General features: G+C 40.7%; 1 protein-coding gene across 1 annotated transcript in view; it reads left to right on the top strand.

The window, feature by feature from the left end:
- KCNV2 (potassium voltage-gated channel modifier subfamily V member 2) overlaps window positions 1-16,351 on the top strand; it is a 43,042-nt gene extending 26,691 nt beyond the window's left edge. Inside the window, exons 2-3 of the mRNA XM_074931201.1 lie at window positions 4,686-6,462; window positions 11,439-16,351. Of these exons, the coding sequence (XP_074787302.1) occupies window positions 5,029-6,462; window positions 11,439-11,714 (1,710 nt within the window). The 5' untranslated portion in view covers window positions 4,686-5,028 and the 3' untranslated portion in view covers window positions 11,715-16,351. The remainder of the gene's footprint in view (window positions 1-4,685; window positions 6,463-11,438) is intronic.
- The last annotated feature ends 7,557 nt before the right edge of the window (window positions 16,352-23,908 follow it).

Raw genomic sequence — 23,908 nt, 5'->3', positions numbered from 1 at the left:
ATTATTATGTTATTAATGATCACCATTAGCAGTATTTTCCACATTGTCAACATAGTTTGAGAGTCACTGGAAGTTAATGAAAGAGCCTGGCTGTACCCTTGAAAAAAACCCTATGTAATTTTTCAGTGCAATTCCCCTATGGATCGCTAAACATGTTATTTCAGGTCTCTAAGATGTTAAAGCAGTTTAAACCCCACTTTTTAGCACAATGGCAGAATTGCAGAGTGAAGTTCTAGGGTCATTTTTCAAGTAGGTCAGAGTAGATGATCTTACAGTCCTTTCTTGACCTCAAATACCTACTAATCTATGAACAGTTCCTCTAGTGAGGTGGGAACTAAACCCTTGAGGCCTTACAGAGCCGTATAAATTCTTCAAGGCAGTTTTAATTAAAAAGCTCTCATTTTTCTTAACAAAAACAAAACAAGCATACTCAACTCTGAGGCTGATTTGTTCAGTGAAAAAGCATTGCAGTTATATGGTCCCCTATCTCGGGAAAAGGCAGAATTTCTTAAGATGAAGACTTGCAAAGAGTCATCTTCTCATAACCCTCTTCCTTTTTAACTTTAGTTTTCTCCTGTGAAAATACTGTTCTCAGGAAGCTGGTATCCAGAGCACTGTCTGGTTGACTGGACAGCATTCTCCACTGTTACTGACTGCCAGGTTTTCATGTTTCTTAGTTTACCCATAGAATCATAGAATATCTCAAGTTAGAAGGAGCCCATAAGGATCTTCGAGTCCAACTCCCTTCTTCTCTCAGAACTACCTAAAACTAACCTACATGACTAAGAGCATTGTCCAGATGATCCTTGAACTCTGACAGGCTTGTTGCTATGATGACTTCCCTAGGAAGCCTGTTCCAGTGACCAGTCACCTTCTTAGTGAAGGACCTTTTCCTGATATCCACTCTGAACTTCATCTGGTGCATCTTCGTTCCATTTCCTTGTGTCCTATCACTGGTCACCAGAGAGAGGAGTTCAGCACCTCCTCCTCCACTGCCCCCTTTGAGGAACTTGTAGACTAAGATGAAGTCGCCCCTCAGCCTTCTCTTCTCCAAGCTGAGCAAACCAAGTGACCTCATCCACTCCTTGTAAGTCTTGTCTCTGAAGTCTTTCACCATCTTGGTCACCTCCTTCTGGACACAGTCTAACAGTTCAATGTCCTTCTTGTATTGAGGCACCCACAACGGCATATAGTACATGAGGCTGGGCATCACAAGTGCAGTGTAGAGGGGACAGTCACCTCCTTTGAACAGCTGGCTATGCTGTGCTTAATGCACCCCAGGACACCGTTGGCCCTTTTGGCTGCCAGGGCACACTGGTGACTCATATTCAACTTGCCATCAATCTAAAGCCCCAAATGTCTTTCCATGGGGCTGCTCTCCAGCCTCTTGTCCCCCAGTTTGTACACACAATCAGGATTACCTCATCCCAGGTGGAAAATCCTGAACTTGCTCTTGTTAAATTTCACATGGTTGGTGATTTCCCAGATTTCTGGTCTATCCAGATTTCTCTGTAAGTCTTCTCTACCCTTGAGGGATTCCACAGATCCCCCAAGTTTAGTATCATCAGCAAAATTACTTAATGTACGTTTGATTCCTGTGTCCAGATCATTTATAAAAACATTAAAGAGCACTGACCCTAGAATCTAGTCCTGGGAAATCTCACTGGTGACTGGCCTCCAGGCTCATGTAACCCCATTTACTAAAATTCTTTGAGCTTGATCCATCAGCCAGTTGCTCACCCAACATATTATGGACTTGTCTAGCTGTGTGCTGGACATTTTGTCCAGAAAGATACTGTGGGAGACAGTATCAAAAGCTTTTCTAAAATAAAAATTATCCACATCTACTGGCTTAATTCAGTCAACTAGATGGGTGACCTTGTCATAAAAGGAAATTAATTTGGTTAAGCAGGACTTTCCTCTCATGAACCCATGCTGACTATGACCAGTGACTGCACTGTGTCTCAAGTGTTTTTCAGTAACTCCCAGAATAACCTTCTCCATAATTTTAACAGGCTCTGAAATGAGACTGACACGTCTGTAATTATGAGGGCCTTCCTTCTTCCCCTTCTTGAAAATTGGGACATTTGCCAGCTTCCAGTCAACTGGGACCTATCCAGATTTCCAATAATGTAAAGAGTTCCCACAATAACATCAGCTAGCTCTTTCAGCACCCTGAGATGAATCCCATCAGGCTCCACAGATATGTATTCATCTGGAATAGCAAGTCTTGAACAAGTTCAGGGTCAGCTGGGAGTTTATCACTCCCCAGTGATAATCTTCTAACACAGGGCTCCAGGGGTCTCAGGGCCCATCTTCAATGGAACAGAGAGTTCAAAACAGAGTCAAACAAGGCATTAAACTTCTCGGCTTTTACTACATATCTATTTGTGAGGTGACCAGCCTCATCAAGTAATGGACCAATGTTATCTCTGATTCCGCTTTTGCTGTTAACAAATTTGAAAAAGCCATTTTTGTTGTCCTAATTAGCTCCTTCAGCAGCCTGAAGTCTGCTCTTACCCATACAAGATGTTATGCATTCTTATTAATGACATTTATGAAGATAAGCAGCACACTTAATAAGGTAGCTAAGGAAAAAAAAAAGGGGGGGGGGTGCAAGTATTTTCTGGTCATTTCATTTTCTTATCTATCTGGGCTGAGAGTTTAGCAGCACAGAACCGAGTCTCACCCCAAACGAAACAACATAAGTAAAGCAATTTTATTTTATCTATTTTGTCAGTTAGAGGCAAGTTTGAGAGTATACCAGGTGCCTAAGAGCTATGTTCCCAAGAGTATCTAGTTCAAAGAGATTAGTCTGAGCAGAAGTGAAGCTAACGATCTTTCTTTGCTTAGTAGTGATGTCCAAGACCTTAGTTCAGGTTCATCAGGTGTTGGCATCTGACAGTCATGAAGTTCACCCTGTAGAAGCTCCTGCTACTGCAGTATGGTATGAGAAATAACCTCATGGGTAGTGAGCAATAAGCCTTATTGGATACTCCTCAGAAGTGAGACCAGGGCGCCTGACAAAAAGCAAAATGAAATGCTACAGTGGAGGCTGACAACAGGAATATAGTTATAGTTTAGCCTGTATCTTGATTAAGAAACATTCAAGAATTTTTAGTAAAATGATGGCATTGCAGACTTTTTTTCTTGTGTCTGAATTAGTTTGCTTAGAAGAAAGAAATAGTCTTGGACATTAATTTGCATTAAGGTTGCTAACAAAGGACTCATCATGGCATGGTTTAATGTTCAAAGTAAACTTCAAAGAAGATTGGTATCTGTAGTAAGGCACACTGATAGTCCTTATTAATAGGGGCCTTGTCTTTTTTGCATTAAGAAAGAGAATGGGCAGTGGAGACAAATTCATGAAGCAAACAACTTTCAAGCACAGCTGAATACCTATTGCCAATAATCCAGGCCTCGTCACAGTGTGACCTGAAGAAATTTAGAGCTATTCAATATGACACACCCATTAGGATGTAGCCTGAGAAAAAAAGTATTGCAAAATGCTCAACTACGATGTCTTCATGTTTGTCAAGAGATAGTAAATATAAAAGCTGGGGATAGGGAAAAAAGGAAAAAGAAGGGTTATTCTCATAACAATGGCAATTGCTTCACATGGTACACCACCAAAACAAAAGTTTTGGGGTCTGCAGATGCAAGACCATGAGATTAATGACAGAACAGGAGCTTGAGGACAACAAAGGAAAAATACTGCTGCAGAGGCTCTGGTATACACTGTCTGAGCAGCTTGTGTGAAGGGGTAGGGAGCTGCAAGTGGAAGGCACACTATGGAATTGCAGATGTAAAGTCTTCCAGACCAGCAAGAACGTTGCCAAAGCTAGCACTCTTCTCGTGCCTTGTTCCTTCCTGCACCAGCCTGGATACAGGTGGAATAACAAGCTGGTATTAAGAAGCTGTAACTCAGGGGCTAAGAGCATGCCAAAGGAGCCATCCCTTTATTGTGTGTATCCTCTGCTTTACAGGAGCTCATAGCTCAGATGAAGTGTTCCCAGTAACAAAGGGAAGTAACCCGTCTTTCAGGATGCTCATTGTTACTGGAGATGCTTGCACCACCCCAACCAAAGCTGAGGATGAAACCTCCATCAAAACAAAGAGAAAGCATCTCTCCTGTCATGCTAGGTGCCTTGTGTGTCTTCGTGCTATTAAACATGCCCTGCAAGAGAAACAAGAGTGGCTTTGTTCTGTTTCTCAGCAGTTAATGAACAGTCTGAAGTAGCATGCTGGAAACCCCTTCACAGCCCTGCCCTTCACTTCCACTGTGTCCAGAGAAGCATGAGACCTGCGCTCCTAGAGCACAGCCAAAGCTTCAGGCACAGACTGCTACTTTCCTCAGCCATTAACCAGATGGAGGTATTTTAACTGGGAATAAAGGGACAATTTTTACTTGCTCAAACATTTTAAGAGCTCCTGTAGTAAATTCCTACCCATTATCTGTGTATCAATTATTCATTATTGTCACTAATGAAAACCAAGAGATGCTATACTCATGTAGATGAAAAAAATCTGTAAAGTTCTTTTTCTCTCCCCCTTTCTCTCCTGCCCTCTGCTCCTCACACATTTTCATTTTGAGATTATTCTTAATCCATATATCTTTTAATTAGGAAAATGTAGATTTTTTTTTTATTAGCAATAATTTTTTTCCCCTACGGATTTTTTCATAGATTTATGGATCCATAATCATTCACGTCACAGCCTGAGGGACCTGAGGCTGGAACAGGATAATAGCCCCTAAATCCCCTTCTCTAAGCACTCAGATCTTCCCTGTCAGCAAGATTAAAACGGTCAACCAGCAGTCTTCATGTGTCTATATCCCACAAAGAGCTTTCACAACCACTGGAGTGGTGGCTGGCAGGGAGAAAAATGCAGAATCGCTGCTGTGCATGATACTACTGAGATAAAGAGAGAAGAAAACAGGATTGTCAGACTTTGTAGTGTTGGAAAGGACTGCTGTTAGTTCCTTGATTAGGTGAATGCAAACAGGGGAGAGGAGTAAGGAAAAAAAGTATGTTGCAGTTTAACATGCAGCGACAGTTTCCTTTCCTAAAACATAAAGGCAGAGAAACACCAAATGTCCTCCCACAGACTGACAAGGGGAAGGATAATGAAGGAATGCATGTAGACAAACAGAGTGGCTTTTCTGCTACTGCTCCATTGAATTCCCAGCCTCTACTGCTCCTGGGACCTGAGGGGAATTACAACTATTATGTGGACGATGAAGATGAGGAAGAGGAAGAGAAGGAACAAGAAAAATGGCCAAGTGGAGACCCGTTTGAGAGAGAAAACAAGCCCACATCATCCATTCCTTGCTCCCCTGCCCTTTCCTCTGGAGCCCCGACCACAGCTTCCACTTCGTCTGTGCTGAACATCAACGTCGGCGGCCAAAGCTACCGCCTCACCTACCAGGCAGTGGCCATCTACCCCAAGACCCGCCTGGGCCGCCTGGCTACCTCCACTGACCGTCGCTGCCAGCTGGGCCTGTGTGATGACTACACTGCCCAGGTAGACGAGTATTTCTTTGACAGGGACCCAGCTGTCTTCCAGCTGGTGTACAACTTCTATGCCTCAGGGGTGCTGCGTGTGCGGGACGAGCTGTGCCCTCGTAGCTTCTTGGAGGAGTTGAGCTACTGGGGTGTGCGGCTCAAATACACGCCTCGCTGTTGCCGCATCTGCTTTGAGGAGCGCCGTGATGAGCTGAGCGAGCAGCTGAAGGTCCAGCGTGAGCTGCGCTCCCAGGCAGAGGCTCAGGAGAATGAGCAGCTCTTCCACCACATGCGCTACTATGGTCCCCAGCGCTGGCGCCTCTGGAACCTCATGGAAAAGCCCTTCTCCTCTGTCACCGCCAAGGTGATAGCAGTTGCCTCCAGCTTCTTTGTGCTTATCTCTGTGGTGGCCCTGGCACTCAATACAGTGGAGGAGATGCAGCAGGTAGACCGGAAGAGTGGGGAGAGCCGACCTGTCTTGGAGCACATTGAGACCCTGTGCATCGCGTTCTTCACACTGGAGTACCTGCTGCGCTTGGTCTCTACCCCAGATCTGCGCCGCTTTGCCAGCAGCGCCCTCAATGCAGTAGACCTCATTGCCATCCTGCCCCTCTACCTGCAGCTGCTGCTCGAATGCTTTGCTGATGATGACCAGCCCCGAGGTCGGGGCTCCCAGCATGAACATGATATTGAGAAGGTGGGACGGGTGGGCAAGGTGGGACAAGTGCTTCGCATCATGCGCCTCATGCGTATCTTCCGCATACTCAAGCTGGCCCGCCATTCCACTGGGCTGCGTGCCTTCGGCTTTACATTGCGCCAATGCTACCAGCAGGTGGGCTGCCTTTTGCTCTTCATTGCCATGGGTATCTTCGCCTTCTCTGCCATGGTCTACACAGTGGAGCACGATGTCTCCAGTACCAACTTCACCAGCATCCCTCATGCTTGGTGGTGGGCTGCCGTAAGTAAACACATCTCACCTTACTGGGTAGCCAGAGACCCTCCCTCCCCTCTTCTTCCTTGCTAGAATCGCTGACAGTCTTGAAAATAGCAGGCTCAGATCAGTGAACATCTGCTCTGAATCCTGAGCTTACAGGACATATGGACTCACTCACGCACACACACACACATGCTCTCATTCACCTCTGTTGTAAGCTTGTATAAAGGCTTAATCAGACAGTGCTGAAGTTGCCATCCAATCAAATGCAGATAGCATTTGCACTTTTAAAGAAGAAGTGAGCAAAGAGACAGGAAAGAAAACATTTCCCTATCTAGTCCCATTATTGGTGTTGCCAAAAAAAAAAAAAAAAAGAAAAAGTCAAAAACCCCACAGCTTTTATCAGATTAGCTGGTTGCAGGTGGGCACAGGATTTTCACTCTTGTTCTTTTTGCAGATCTAAAACATAGTTTATTAACTATAGTCTGGTCACTAAAAGTTGCAAAGCTGAAGCTGTCCCAGAGCTCTGGCCATTAAAAATTAATTAGGATTTACACACAAGGATTTGTGTAAAAATCACCAAAAAAAAGTGTCCTTAGGTGGCACATGTAAGGCACATGTTTGCACACACACACAAAACATTGTCAGTTATTTATACTGTGACAGACTTACAGAGGAATAAATACAAAAAGGAGAATGGTTCAAGGGGTTGATAATGGGATAAACTGTCTTCTACATCTAGGTCACTGGTTTGAATCCCGCATCAGTCAGTACTGAGAGCTGGTTCATGTCACCTTGAACCTTTCTGCAGCCTCTGCCAGAAAGAGTATGATTTTAGTCCTATCCCAAGAACCTGGGAGTGAGGGTAACTGTCTGAGTTTCAGCTGAGAAGCCTCAGAAATTAAGAGAATGACCTCGTTCTAGAGACTGCCACTGGGTTAGTGCTCTAAAGCATTTAGGCATGTCTCCTTCAGAGGCCTGAACTATCACTGACCTGTACTATACTGTGTTATGTGGAGGGATGTTTTTGAGGCAGCATTTTCCAGGGTGTTGTGTTCATATCTTTCAGGAGCATGAAGATTTATCTGGGAACACAATGTTGTGAGAGTTTAAAGTCCTCCACCTTGCTTAAATGCCTCCTGGCTCAGGCAATGTCCCAGTAGAAATATCACAGCATCCCAAACTCAGAATTCATATCTAAAGGGTTAGGGAAGCCATTCAACTGCAGACTTGAATTATATTAACATTCGAGGATGGACATACATTCACTTACAGAATGCTAACCAATACTTCTCAAACTATTGTGAGATCAAAATTAGAGTTATAGCCTTCAAGGTGAGTTGTGAAGACAAAAGGAAGTCCTCTGGGTTTATCAAGACTAGCAGACAATGGAGAGGGAGGTGCAAGCTATGAGTAAATGCTTAACAGGTAATCTTCATGTGCAAGTATGGCAATTTCACAGTTATCATTTTTACAGCAATGTTTTGGCAGGGAGGAGGGTGACTTTATCAAGGGCTTTGGGGAGAGGGGGAAGAGATCCCTGCCTGTGCTGCTGCCTACAGCATTTCAGAGCTGTAAAACAACAGCTCTGTTATGCTGCAGAAGGTGTGTGTATCTATAGCAGCCTGGACCAAATCAGAGGGTAGCTAAGATGTTGCAGGTGCTGAGAGAAGGCAAAGGGCCCATACCTTGGCTGCCCACAACTCTAAGGTTTGTTCTAGTCTGGCATCAAGTACATGCCACTTTGTAGCAGCTGATGCTGGCCTCCATAATCCATTTTTATGGTAGGGTCCCAGGAGCACCTGTGACCCCTGGGCATGGCTATAGGGTTGGCTATGTCCCAGTAGCTTCCCTAAGGAAAGAAGCCCATGCAAATGGACTGGAAAGGAATCAGATCTCACGCTGGTTGATCAGCATAGGCACTGAATGCACCAAGCTGCATATGGGGCCCACAGGACAGCAACACCAACCCATCCAAGGTTATTTCAGCTGGACAGCAGTCCTGGGAGCCCATGGCCTGCAATTCTGGTTCAGCGACATGTGTTTTCCCATACACACATTTGTAGTGATTCAGTGCATGGCAGAAAAACTGGCCCTACAGACACTCATAGACATTTATGTATGTACCTCCATATATCCTCTAAGCTGGGACATGGGAAGGAGGAAAGAAACAGCAAATAAAGGAAAGGGTACTGTAACATGACCTTCAAAGGTAATCTTTAAGTCGTTTACACAGATTATGAAAAAAAAATTGGGCTTCATACATTATTAGAATAAGGACAATACCCTTATATTTTCTTTTCTGAACATGAGAGGGTTCTGTAATATGACCTTCACAGGTCATCTTTAAAAGGTATACACAAGCTATGAAAAAATTCAGGCTTCATACATTACTAGAATAAGGACATTACACTTAGATTTTGTTTTCTGAATGTGCAGGATATATACAAAATCTTTAGAGCTCGTTTTTGCAAGCTGGTGATACCATAATCATTTAGATACTACTAAGAAACCTATATGACTATGAGTACATGAAAAAGGCCTATTTAGTTGAGCAAGTGTCTCCAAACAGGAGCTGTCGCATGCATATTACTATTCCAAAGCATAAAACACTTTAATCTATTCATTCTTTAAGAGTGAAAATTAAGATATCTGAATCTCTCAGATTTTCTTAAAATCCAATAGCATTATCATGCTCACACACACAGAAGTATCCCTCCCAAACTGTAACAGGCAATGTAAAAGACTATGCCAGTGGAACAGAAGCTTATCACAGGATAATGGTTTTGTCCTGGCTGGTAGAGATAAGCATCTTGCCTTCATCTCAGTATTTATTTTTAGAAATATTTATCCTGTATTATCATTCAAATCCAGTGACTTAATTTCCACTAAACCAAGTGGCTAATCCTTTTTATTCCACAGGAAACACCAGGTGCATCCTACAAACGTGCTTATGCAGTGCTGTCTCATGTTCCCTAATACTTTCTTCATTTGAAATAACTTTTTATTTAGCATGTTAGGGGATGGCAGGCTGCACACTGTGACCTTCCAAAGACTTATTTCAGTGCTAAAGCCACAAGGGCATTACATTGAAAGTCCTACTGCCTGTGGTTTATTTCTGACAAAGTTTTAGATTACTGTTTCATAGATACACACAGCACGTTGAGATACTGTGAAAAAATTTAAATAAAATTAATTGACTGAAAAAGACCCCTTGCACAGACTAGGAAGTGCCAGAATGATGAAGCCTGCAAGTTTTACCTGCCGGAGAAAAATAAGTTATATTTATTATAAAAAAATCAAGAAGTGTGCAGTGGAAGTATATAAATTAGGGCTTATGCTGACTCTTTGGTAGTACATCATTCATATGTAACATCCCCACAAGCAAACATATATGAATTTTTGAAACTAAATTTTACAGAAAAAATATTGCAGTACTTGATATAGTACAAGGTCCATATAAAACATAGTTCCTTCATACATTCATAGGCTAAAAAGAGCTAGTTCTGATGGCTAAGATAAAAAAGTCTGTGAAACTATGTAGGCAGTGGTGGCAAAATGTACCTATTCATATAAAGTGACTATACTAAATACTATCACTCCCACAAAAAAAAAAAATCCACAACAGTTTTACCAACCCTCAAACCCTTCCTCGAAGGGGTATTCAGCAAAAATTTCCCACCTATGTACCTGTCAGCTAAAACAGACAGGAATATTCCCTACTGAAGGCACACGTAGACCTTATTTTGTAATCTCTGACATACAGCTGAGCAAGATCAAACAATTTAGCACTATAAATATAGATGTTGAAAGCATACACTGTGAGCAAAAACTTTCACGCAACAGTGAAAGGTCTTTGTCTTTTCTAGAGCTCCTTGTAGGTATGTAACCATTAGAGGGGATTTTATCTAGAAACTTCAAAGTCTTGGGTCACTTCCTCTTATAGTGCAACATTATAAAAATATATTTCACAATCAGCTGAAACTTTTCATGTGTTTTTCATTAGTTCCTAAAATATATATGACAAAGGTAATACTCAAAATGCAACCCACAGAATAAGTGCCCAAATACCAGGCTTTATAAGCAAACTGGATTTAGACATAGGGCATCTGTTCTAATTGACACGATGTTGTGTTCAGTTTTGGGCCCCTCACTCCAAAAAGGACATTGAATGACTCGAGCGTGTCCAGAGAATGGCAACAAAGCTGGTGCAGGGTCTGGAGCACAGGTCGTACGAGGAGCGGCTGAGGGAACTGGGGGTGTTTAGTCTGGAGAAGAGGAGGCTGAGGGGAGACCTCATCGCCCTCTACAGCTCCCTGAAAGGAGGGTGCAGAGAGCTGGGGATGAGCCTCTTGAACCACTTAAGTGACAGGACAAGAGGGAATGGCCTCAAAGTGCACCAGGGAAAGTTTAGACTGGATATTAGGAATAATTTATTTCCAGAAGGGGTTGTTGGGTGCTGGAATGGGCTGCCCAGGGAGGTGGTGGAGTCCCCATCCCTGGAGGTGTTTCAGAGTTGGGCTGACATAGCGCTGAGGGATCTGGTGTAGTTGGGAACTGTCAGTGTGAGGTTAATGGTTGGGCTGGATGATCTTCAAGGTCTTTTCCAACCTAGACGATTCTGTGATTCTGTGATGAAGGAGCAGGGCTGCAGTTAGCACCGGATTTGCATAGTCAGGGAGCCATTTCTATCCACTCACCACAGCCTGCTGGACAGGCTTGTGTGAAAATTGTCTGGAAATTTCTTCTGAAGGACAAAACTTTTAAAAATTCTCCTGAATGGTGTCAAACTGCACTGTTGTCTTTCTTTAATGCATGAGAGGATTTTTTTTTTTTTTAAATTAGGGATTTTTGCATAAAATGGAGGGTACAGAAAAAAAGACATCAGATATATGATGCAAAGTGCAAAACCACCAACTTTAAAATTGTCCCTGACCCCTGAACATATCTGTTTTCATGTTTCTTCTCAGCTAATAAGCTGAATGTTGGTTTGCCTATAGGTCAGCATCTCTACAGTGGGATACGGAGACATGTGTCCAGAAACTCACCTTGGCCGCCTGTTTGCTTTTCTTTGCATTGCGTTTGGAATAATTCTCAATGGCATGCCCATCTCCATTCTCTACAACAAATTCTCAGACTATTACAGCAAGCTGAAGGCCTATGAGTACACAGCTCTCAAGAAAGAAAGGGGGAAGGTGGACTTCACACGGAGGGCCATGAAGAAAATATCTGAATGCTGTGGAGAAGGTGCAACTCACTCTTTGTCACAGCACTGATACAGTTTGTGCTTTGGATATTGGGAGGGAACAGAGAAGCTGAAGGAGAAAGAAGAAAAACAGATCAGCCAAGCTTACTGAAGATAAACTGAAAAGGTCAAAAGTAACAAAAGTATATGGTGAAATCAGTTTTGAAGGGAGTTGTTTTCAAAAGAAAAAAGGTTCAGATTACAACAACAGATTTTTTGGGGGGCTTTGATAGGCTGTGAGCAGCACTTTTATGTGCTCATCAACTACCTTGAATGACATTCTTCAGATTAGCCACCCAGAAATTCTGAATTAGACCCACATGAAGATGTAAAGTCCTGCTACTGATTAGACCCACAATAAAGACCCATCATAATCAAACTAAAAGAAAACAAATTGCTGCCATTAAGGGTCAGCCAGCTCACTGCTGTCAAGGCAGTCTCAAAAATTAAACAAATACAATGCCCAATATACTCACTGCATTGCTGAAATTGGTTTCGCACCAGCTTTCAAAACCAGGAAAACAGTCGAAAGCATTTACCTGAATTTATACTCCTTAAGATTTCATCTGCTATTTCCACTGTCAGATAGCTATGCATCACTATTTCAATTTATTTTTCAAATGCAGTCCTGCACATGATCCCCATTTTCATACCTAGTCAAGCAACACACTGCTTTTAGTATTCCTCACCACCACCACCTCCACATGAATTTTTCATTATGCCAAGAACTAGTGAAGAAGTCTGGACTTTAAGTTGATAAATGTCATTGATCAATTTTGAAAACATTTCCAAACCAAAACCTTCTTCAGATATAGGATTAAGTGGTAAACTAAATTTATTTCACAGAGTTTAATGTGTCTGCTTATTGAATTGTTAGACTAATAGGCCTGCCATGGAACACAAGTGTTAAAGCAGCATTTTATAAAAAATATCAAATGAAACATGTAATGGATAATACCTCATAAAGACTTTTCATACAAAGGATCTTACCAACACTTATCTGTAACTAATTTTAAATTTAATTTAGCATCAAGACACTTTGGTACATACAGTCATTAAGGACACAATTCTGACACCTTAGCTCACCCCCAGGAGTACCTTGCTTCCTAAAATTACCAAGCCTTGCACAGCTGGATGAAGTTTCTCATGCATCAGAAACTCACCCCAAACCCTATGAAACAAATAACCACAACAACAGCAATTAAATGAAATCAGAGTTTCATGAATTAGTTCACAGCATATAAGAAGTATTCTTTTTACATAAGAGCAGTCATACCAGTTTAGAAATAGTAACTTGAAAAACAGATCTGAAAAAATAGTTACTTTATTGGTACCTAGATACCATCTATTAAAAAAAAAAAAAAACCAAAACCCAAAACCAAACCAAAACATTTTAAAAAGGGATAACAGACACAAAAGTAACAGTCACTGATAGGGCCCATGGCTGTTATTCAGCAGCACTCTCGCTGCAAACCTAATGGTAGAGGTGCATTTTAAAATTCTTGAACTCTCACATTATGTCTGTGCTACCCTGCTGAATACAAATGGCCACATTCAAATCTCAGAGCCACACTTGAGACAATGGTGTGATGCTCACTCTTGGGACAGCTGAGGGTGGAAAAGTTCATTAATTTTGCCACATCCATGTAAATTGTGTCAAGTGTAGGAACATTTCTCCTTTCAATGGTGAGAAGGTAATTAGTAACCAAGTTGCTCTTCTCATTCTCTACCTCCAGACAAACGTATTATAGGCCCATCTGTCATTTTGTTCTTTAGGAATGACAGTCAGCACATTGTGTGCTGATCAGCTCTGTTAAAAGCTAAATCATGTCTTTAAGGCACAGCTGAGTCCTGGGAGATGAATGTGATAGATGTTTGCTGTTCTGTACTGCACACAATGCAGCAGACACAGTCCCGGCACTCACTGAGAAGAATAGCTGCTTTACTTTGGCTCTAGGGATGGTACAAATTTGCATGATCCTTCTGCACAGCAACAGGACAAGGAGTTTCCTGAAACCACAGGAAGCTTCTCTCTTAGACCTCCATTGCAGTTCAGTGAGGTGGCAGGTTACAAGCATGCAAAAATATAACTGGGCGTTCTTTTCAATGTGCAGCTTGGGTTAGATCCATTAAAAGGACATCAGTATTGGTGATTAGCCAGCTTTCCAAGATATGGGAGACTCTAAATTAATTTCCTTGTCTGAAGGAATCAGTACTCGCACATACCATGCAGATGGAATGCAGACACTTAGGCTTGCATGGCAAGCTCAGCAGCTTCTTTCCACCTAGAGAAATCCAGAGCCTGAGCACTTACTCTGCTGAGGCTGGACTTCCTCATAGTGTCAGACTTGGTACAAATCACCAGACTCCTTTTCCACCTCACCATTATTCAAGTAGATGTTCTTCAAGACATATAAGGGAATAAGCTTTCCACATAAAGCATGGGCAGGAGAAAAGGACTGTCTTCTGTTAATCAAGTGTCAGAATCGGATGTGCTCAGTGAGTGCTTTCTTATCTGTCCAACAAGTTTTTAATGCACAAGTCCCATAGTACTTCTCTAACTGTTCAAACGCATCTTCGAGTGGGCATCTCCCACCCCTCTAGCTGAAGCTGCTCCACTTTGCACCAAGTAAATAATGACCCACCAGGTGATAGTAAAAGAACGACTGTACAGCTTGATGTTTGCAGCACTTGGCTGGGTGCAAAGGTGTGGATCACAGGCCCTGCTTCAATAAAGAGCTATGGAAGTACCCTGACCAAGCACTAAAATCTTCCCACTCACACACTGTCCTCTGGCTCAAGAAATCTTTGGTTGAAGGATTTAGTCCAGAAGGACTCCAGAATCAGTTCCTGCACACTGCAGCCACCCAAAAGTAAAACCCTTACTTAGAGCACCCTACAAGTTACTGGCCATGGGTCAAAACACTTCTGAACATGGAGAAGATCAGGTTTTGTGCACTCAGAAGAAGACGACATCAAAAGCAGTACCACCAAGTCCCTTCTGGGTGCTCTGAACACCAAGGCCATCACAGTTTGGGCAGCTCAGCTTACCTAGTGACTGCTTCACTCACTTCTCAATGCACTTTGCCCCCTCATCCCTCTGCCACCCAGTCCCACCATCTCACTAATGGCAGCTTTGGTACTTTTTTGATTCCTCTACGCACTGACTCAATACACAAATGTGACAGTCCAGGGGAGCAGGTTTAGATCCTTGACTGATTCATGACCTAGCCCAATTTAGAGAGCTCTGACTAATTCTAGAGCCAACACAAGACACATGGTAGAATCGTGCAATCTGGAGGACAGACCTCTGGCAGCTGCCACATGAAATATTACGCAGAAGACTACACAAAGTTTCTGTTTTTCTGTATTGTAGCATCTGGCTCACATTCCCTGTTGCGTCCAGCAGGTGAATGGGTTCTTAGTGGAGCAGGGCATTTTCCAGCAAACTGGAAGTTAGTGTTTAGGGCTTTTTTTTTTTTTTCAGTGAAAGACTCATCATTTGCTTCTCTGGAATACATTATGCAGTTTTCTGCCTTGTGTCTTATCTAATCTTATTTTAGGGGTGAGAAGCATAGGTCTGTGCATCTCAGTAGAAAAGCGTACACCTGAAGTTGAGGCACCACTATACAGCTGGACACTGGCCTGCGTGACCAAAGCTCTGCCAGTACCAGCATGTTCTGTGGATGGCCACTAGCAAGGTCCTCCCACAAGGTCCTCTACCCCTGCAAGAGCCTGTCTGAGTCTCATACCATACAATGAGGACCTCTAGCCATCTCAGAGGAAGGAAGGAGTTCATATTCCCACAGAGCACACTTCTGAGAACCTGCAGAAGGCTGGCCAAACCTGTATCAGCTGGTTTTGAAATAAGATGAAGCATTATTGCCATTTTTTTGTTGACACAATGGTTCCTTCTGAGAAGGACTCTCAGTTAATTTATTTTGCCACATCCGCTAAGATTTTCAGTGGTATCATCACTGTCCCTCATTTACTCAAATGAAACAGTCAAATAGTACACATGATGACATCTAAAAACAATGCAAGTCGTGATTGTCTTGATTACTTGAATGCCATGGGGCTTTAACAATCAAAAGATTTCAGAATAACCACATCAAGGGAAAATATGCTTAAACACAAAGAAGATGGGCAATACTAATAAAGTAGATATTGTTTGATTCATGAGATGTAAATTTGGCACAGCTAAGGGTTTGAGGAAACGGGGTAAAGGATTCCAAACCACTAAGAAATTAGAAACCTCTCTGAATGTGGCCATGCTATAGTCTTCTATTTTAACTAATTGCAGATATCAATGAGTCCAGAGGGAGAAGGAAAAAATGTTCTATCATTATGTTCCACTACAGATTTAGCAAACATGTTGTCTCTGGTACACAAAGAAACAATCTGTTTATCTGGATGGACTGCCTTCATTTTAGGACAACTAAGTGTTGCTTCTTCTACTCTATTTAGGCCTGAGAATTACTTGAAAAAAATGGGGGGAAAAAAAAAAAAGAAAAGAAAGAAGAAGAAAAGAAAAAAATAAGGAAAAAGAAAAAAAAAAAAAAGGAAAACAGGGGTGGGGGTAGTAGAAACCTAGAGTCTCCCTACATGAAACAGTGGAAAGAATTCCAATTAGAATATGCTTTTGCACAAATCCTTGTCTTAGAAAAACATAACATTTTTTTATGCAATTCAGCAGCTGTTTGCTTTTCTCATTCAGAAAGATAGCACTTAAAGGGGTAGCTACAGTAAATCATAGATTAATAGGCATCTGGTGCTATTCCCAGGCTTCTAAGGCAAATAGTAATATTCAGTCTTTAAATATGTGTAATTTTAAAGATTATAAACTAGGCATACATCAAAGTTTTTGGATAAAAATAATGGCTATCTATAAACCTAGGAAGGAAAAATTGTCTCCTTGCTTAAAAAACAGTTTCAACTGTTTAGAACATTCTGGTTTTATGTTATGTAAAAATATTTGATTCATGCTTATCTGATATTTACAAAACCTTTATTAATGTCTTTATTCAGTAGCAGAGAAATTACATGGCACTTGACTGTAATCCAGCTCTTTATCTTGGATTAAAAAAGGGAAAGGTCAGAGGTACTAGCTTTTTATGTACTTAGGTATTTTAATGGAAATATATTGAGAAAAATTAAAGCATTCTACAGGTAGCTTCTGAGATAGAGATTATCAAGATTTTAAAATAAAACTTGTCAGAGTAATTCTACTCTATAAAGTGACTCCGTACTGTCATTCTAACTTCTGAAGCAGATTTCCTCCATTTATGAGCAAAAGCATTTTCCCTCTATTAATAACCAGATAAACAAGTACCATACTTAAAGTCAGTCTTTCATGACTACTAATAAATGTTCTTCAGGCCACCACATACCCATGCAACACTATCATCCCATTTGCCAGTTCTGGCAGACTAAACTGCCTGAAAAGCACTTCTGCTACCAGCTGGCAAAGAGAAGGTAAACCAGCTTCAGCTGCAGAGCTAACATAGCTCTACATGGCTAAAACCAACTAGCGCTGCCACTGAAAATGCCTGTCTGCAGAGGAACTTCAAAACCCATGTAAGAACAGCCTTACTCAGTAGGACACTTACGTTTTTTCTTACCAAAACTACGTATGGAGGCGAAGGCATGGACTGCAGATGAATACAACAGCCCACCCACAACAGAAAGGCTGGGCTCTGAGGTCGAGTCGTTGTGATCAAGTCCTGGCATAAATCGGATCCACACTGACATCAAAGGGAGGGACTCCACGCTTCTCAAGTCTGCTCCAGCCAAGTCTTGCGGGTCAGGCTGGTCTGACTTTCCAATATATTAACATCCAAATAGTTCATTTGGGTAAACAAACAGGAAAAATCCCCAAACCGACAACTTCCAGAAATTCAGAAAAATTCAGGAAATTACACACAGGTTGCGACAGCACGTCACGCTGTGATGGGGGGCGCAACGCCCTCCAAGAAAGAGGGCAAGGCAGCCCAGTCTCTCTTTGGAAAGTACAGTCCCTTACATGGAAAATTCTTCACTGCTGCCGCCCAGAGGTTACACGCTGCTAGATTCCCCCTTTCCTAAAAAATACCTAGTGCCTGCTACCACCTATTTTAGCTATCTCTGCTGCATCTTCTTCAGGTAGAGTGTACCAAATGCTTGAAGTTGTGTCAGCAAGAGTGTTCAAAATAACGTAAAATCTGTACTGCAAAATCTGTATTATCATAACTTATCGACTAAATGAATATTCAATCTAATTCTGCATTAATTACACTGGTGAATAATTTCCCTATTCCTTTTGTTTCTAAAAGATGGCTCCAATGCCTAAAATGTTCCCCCAAAGTCGCAACAAAACCGAAGTGACTCCAGGCAGATATGAATGATGTCAGGGTATGTTTAATACTCAGTCTGCATATTTCTAGAACACTTTAAGCAAACAAAAGTATCATCACTTTGACACCAGAAAATCAGTCAGGTAAAATAAAAGTTCAAGATAAAGTTACCTTAACTGAAGGTTGAATAGATTGGTTTAGATCAATAGAAAGTATTGTCCAGGCCTTTATTCGTAGGATTTAACATAAGCAATCAAAACACAGGTCTCAACCAATTGTCATTCCCCTTTGAGGCATGGCAACCTTAAAATAATGCTGATTTTCGGGGTGTATTTTTCCATGAAGTACAATGCATGTTCCTCTAAATCTCCATGCACTGAAGAGTGAATGGTGCCATTTTATACACAAATCTCAAGCACATATTTGATCATGCAGCTTAGCCAACCTAAAAGATCAATTTGATCCCCTGCAAAGGGAAGGTCTGCTCCTATATAATATCAGACTTCTTTTTTACCATGCAGTGCTGCTGCTTAGCTTGTGCTCTGGTGTACGAACACATCCCGCTTTGTCTAGTGAATCACAGCTCACTAACAGAAAGTAATTCAACAACACCACACACAAATCTGTAACTGGTTTGTGAACTGAATCAGCTTAGTGAATAGCCTGACAAATACCAGAGCTGCTGTAAGGAGAGGGATATGGCACCTTCTGTTCAAGGGCACATGAAAAAACACTACTGACTCACATTGCAGCAGGCAAGCTGTGAGATCCAAGATCCCATTTATTAGATCAGCTGAGGGGCTGATCAACAGTGACTCTGTTCATCTCAAGGGCTGGTTCCAATGTGCACTTTGTAATGCCCAAGCAGCAAACTAAAGAGGCAAATGCTTAGAGAGTGCGAAGCTGAATCATCATCCATGAAAGCAAAAGTCCTCGTACTTGCACATGATGTTGTGTAAAATAGGAAATACAACATTATGTTTGGCATCTGTCATTGATGAGGACATTTTAAAGGGAAATCTTTGGGAGCTGCACCAATTCTAGAAGGCAAACTCTAGTATCTCACTGTGCCTGGGTCTTGGCTGATAAAATACCATGAAATCTGACATGTTAAATTGAAAGTTCAGTAATTTTTAATTCTTTTGAAGATAAATCGTTCAGACATTTCTCAAACATGTCTTTAAATTAGTACTGCCTGTTCCTTTCACTGCCCACTCTCAAAAGACTTGGAATTTGAAACAGGCTCTAAATATTTTACCTCTTCAGATAAACAGAGAAAAAACAGGGAAAAAAAATGCATCAGTTGAAAAACTGGTGGAACTAATGTGTAAAACGGCCTCTGAAAGCATTTCAACCATAAGAATGACTTTGACTGTCATGAAAACTCGTGCTATCAACACGTCATGTTGTAGCATCCAATCTTCATCTAACCACCCACTGGGAGCAGTAACTTTAACCAATGCAACATATTGAACCAATTTTCATATTCCTTTATTACCCTTTTCCACAAAAATGTTTTATCAAGAATGCTAATAAATCAGTACATCTTTAAAATTAAAACCCCTCGTAATTTTTTTGTCCCATGAGTATCTTGTTTGCACCTGCTTTACAGAGAAAAACCTTTTGATAACTTCTTAGTTCAATGCTTCTAGCACCTGTTGATATATGCCTGTATACCCAGAGCTCCTGTTAGCTCCCTCCTGCTTCTTATGACTGTCCCACTATTCTAATAAAAGACATAATCCATGTAGACGTACTCTAGTTAGCGCAGCCCAACAGGCTATAGCAATGACAGGCAGAGGTAGCTGTGGGGAAGTCGAGGTAAATTAGAGAATCTGTAAGATTCTTATATTTTGTAAAATGTAAGTGTAAGAATCATTCTGATCAAAAAGAGCATAAAAATCCAAGACTTAAAACCATCTTCCATGACAGCAGATGACAAGATGAACTCACTTCAACTAGTATGGCCCTTGAAAAAACTTTAAATACATGGCTATTGTGAGAAAATCACAAAGATATATAATGTTAAATTGGGCACATGTAAGTAATTACTGCTGACAGCAAAGATTGAGTTTACCTGGCATATTTTCCAGCCATCGGTGGCTTTCCCTTCTCTCAGTCCCTCCCCCTAGTACAGCTTGTGAATGATACCTGCTACTTTGGATGCTACAGCAAACTGTGTTAAGGCCTTTGCATACACTTAAAAGAAAAAATCATGTCAAGGAAAGCTTGTACTGCTGAAATTTGCAATAGGCAGGATAAAAGGTGGAGAATACAGTACAATAGGTTCATATTTCGTAAACAGCAACCCTTCTGAGTAATGCCTGTTTCTCTTTATTAGATGGTTAGTACAATGGTATCTACCATTAACAGAACTTGGAAAAAGTTACATATCCTAAAAGTCCAGGGTCTCAAAGCAAGACAGAAAACACAGCAAGGGACTTTAAATAACAACAAAAGACTATTAACAGTGAAAAAATATGCCACACAAGAGCTTTAAACCCTAAGCAGAAAACAGGGGAAAAGTGTTGAAATAATAGTTAGAGTAAATGAACTTTTGTGTTTTCACAAAGTAGCTGAGGAATGCTGCACACTAGTGAGGCAAAAGGGATGGGTTTTGACAATTATCTTGAATGGACACTACAGATATCTTCCAAGAAGTCAGAAGGAAATGTGCCTTGATTAATGCAATGAACACTTACATTAGTGTGTTTTAAAGATGTAAGAAATGAAAAAAAATACTTTGGATGTTTGATTAGTACCATTTTGAATTTTTTTAGACATACCACAGGAGCAGCAAGAACATATATGTAGAAACACTTAAGTATTAAGTGTTCTGCATATATGTGTGTATATGACCTTGTGTCCATTCTGACAAGTCTAAAATCCAGCTAGCTGAGATGGACAGGAGTAAGAAAGAAAATCTCACAGTTTATGGTTCACAGTCTGCCTGCAATGTGTTTATCATCCCAGAACCCTCCCCCTTTTTTCACAGCTACCTCAATCATTCTGCATTTTCTGTTGACCCCACTTTGTCCTCAGTTCTGCACTCAGAAACAAACTCAGTCACTGTGTACATTTTCTGCTTTTGAAGCAAAGGTAAGTTGGTGTAGAGTCAGTGGAAAAGTGAAACACTACTTGTTCTTGTTAGATCCTGCTGTCAGCAGCAAAGGGGAAAGCCAGTCCTTTTCTACCTTAAACCAAGAGGTATTAAGTTGCAATAGTAACTATCTGTATACCCCTATTTCCACGGTAATGGGAAATACACTATTACACACTAAGGTAATGGGTCCTCTGTCTTCTAAGAACCAAAATTAAAATAATCATTACCACGTTTCCTGTCCTAGACTGCCCTAGCATTTACAATGATTAAACACTGGCAGTTCACCCTCCAATTTCTGCTACATAAAGTGAAAGAGAGAGGTGTGGGCTCTGGATGGCCAAGGAAACAGTCACTTCATGTCTGGACAATGGCTTTAAAACAAGAGCCCCATAATTCATGGGGTGAGTAGTACAGACACTTATTTGCTGCACATGTACTTCCAGTCTTGCAATAAAAAAAATACAGCTAGCTATATTAAGATGCTGGCAATAATTTGAGCAGTTTGGATAATCTAAAGTAGGCAGAAGTCCTTGCCAAGTACATTTCAAACAAAATTAAACGGACACACTGAAAAAACCCTTTTGCTTCAGAGTCTTTCCAACAATTTATCTCAGCCTTCACACAGTCAGAGAGACCTACAGTAGATGGGGACAGAAATGGCACTGCATCTGACCAGCTACTTCAGTGGGAAAAATGTCCATTCTGAAAGTACCTTAAGTCACTGAAACAGTTTTTAGTATCCCTGCACAACCTCCTTTTCCTCTCCTTCCATTAGGCTATTTCAGAACTTACGTTTCAATCGATATTAAAGACATACCTTGACAGTAAAATTTATGTTCTATCCCCGTTAGGAAAATAGTGGCACCTTTAGCATAACCTTAACTGAAATTTACTTAATCAACTGCAGCATTTCTCAAATTGTGTTAAGGAAAATCAATAGTCAGTCACTCCAAATTACTACACATAATTTAAAATAAATCCTACACACAGTCTCAAAAATGCAAACTGTCTGGTAGACATTAAGTTAAAGCAACTGGAATTAAAGCACACAATCAAAGCATCAAATCAGATTCATGTAAGCAGCTTTTTGCTATTCAGTTTATTAACATCTATCTTTAGCTATGACTTACTTTCACTGTCCTCTTTAATTCTCTTGATTGGAAATATGCCTGTGCCAGATTGTAAGCATTAGTTTATTCCCCTCAATAACCTGAAATTTTTCCCCCTACTGTTTTACTCTACCACTCATTATTTAGTCACAAATCTCTTGCATATTTCATTCAGGTTGGGATTTTTAGCAGTAACTGAGACTTCTTTAGAAACAGTTCACTAAAGTTCAAATTCATTAACTGTTGCTAATTAAAATGATCCGGTTTATTGTTACAAAAGAAAATCCTGTTACAGAAACTAATGAGCTGCAACCTTCAGCATCTGAGAGGATATGTTTGCAAGTGTGAACACTTCATGCCAGTGCCAATCAGGTCTGATTGGGATTAACCTTTAAGTATTTACTACTACTCATAAATTTAAGTGGAATTAGAGGGAAGCAGTCAGCAAAGTATCAGTAAATCAACAGATGCAAACAGAAACAATGTTAAAAACACTGCCAACTATAACATTCACATACTGTTTAAATTTACCTAAGTAAACACAATTAAGTTTACGATTTTTTAAAAATTTGCCCATTCAGGTATCTTGTCATTTTTTTATACTAAGAAATGTTCCCCCTAGACAGGACCAGTGAGAAGCAAGATTACTTATTAAGATGAAAAAAGGTATTTTATCACTTTAGATAAACTGTTTATACTTAAACATACACATCTAGAAAATTCCAGCACTTGTGTACATACAGGTGCTCCCTAAAGAACCAGAGTATTTTACTTTGATTCAAAGTATGTAAAATACGGAAACTGAAGTCAGTTTATTTAACTACTGGCAACTTCCAAGTAGTTAGACTGTACTTTTTGTTGAAGCTGTATCTTAGAAGAAATAATGGCTGGCTAACTGCTATTAAAAACAGAGTCATATCCTATCAGGCTAAGTAAGAGTAAAAAGTGACTTCTACAGCTGAAGACGTATAATTTGGTCTTCTGGATCAGTCTGTCAGCATGGTATTAAATACCACCAGTCTGTTGTAGGAATGCCTTACCAAGGAAGTTTGGGGATTCTTTTTTTCTTTGCTTAAAATGAGAAAATAAAATATTGGCTTTATTTTTCTATATCAAAACAGAGTACAGTAGAAATCAACAGGACACTTATTTGTTATCATGCAGAAGTAAATTCATCCCTCCCCTATTACAAGGAAGACACCAAAGAAACCCCAAATCCATCTTGTTTATTATGGCTTACAAGTCTGTACTTTTTTGAAGACTTAAAACAAAACCAAACTGTGGTTCACTGAAATAATCAGACTCTCCTTCAGGGCCTTCTTTGAAAAAAGTTAGACATTATTTTCATTCTACTTTTATTAGTTCCTGAAGCCTTCATCACTCCTTCACAGGATAAGAATAGGACTTGAATTGTTTTTCTCCTTTGTTTTTTGAGGAAACCAGGAGGGAATGGGATTAAGAATAAGCGTATTTGCCCAGTACACAGTATCTCCAGAACAGATGCTTGTTTCTATGGTAACTGTGACAAAATGCATGCAAATTCTAACAGAACTCAAAACATTTCTGTGGAAGTTATTGGGAAAGATTTAACTTCTTGATTACATGTTCAGAAGTTTCCACTAGCTCTTAAATCTTCCTGAGATTTAAATCTCTGAAAGAACTATTTACTGCAATGCAACAA

Source organism: Athene noctua, chromosome Z (genome assembly GCF_965140245.1).
Source record: "Athene noctua chromosome Z, bAthNoc1.hap1.1, whole genome shotgun sequence".
In the NCBI taxonomy this organism is placed as follows: Eukaryota; Metazoa; Chordata; class Aves; order Strigiformes; family Strigidae; genus Athene; species Athene noctua.
This window is presented reverse-complemented; position numbering and strand designations above follow the sequence as displayed.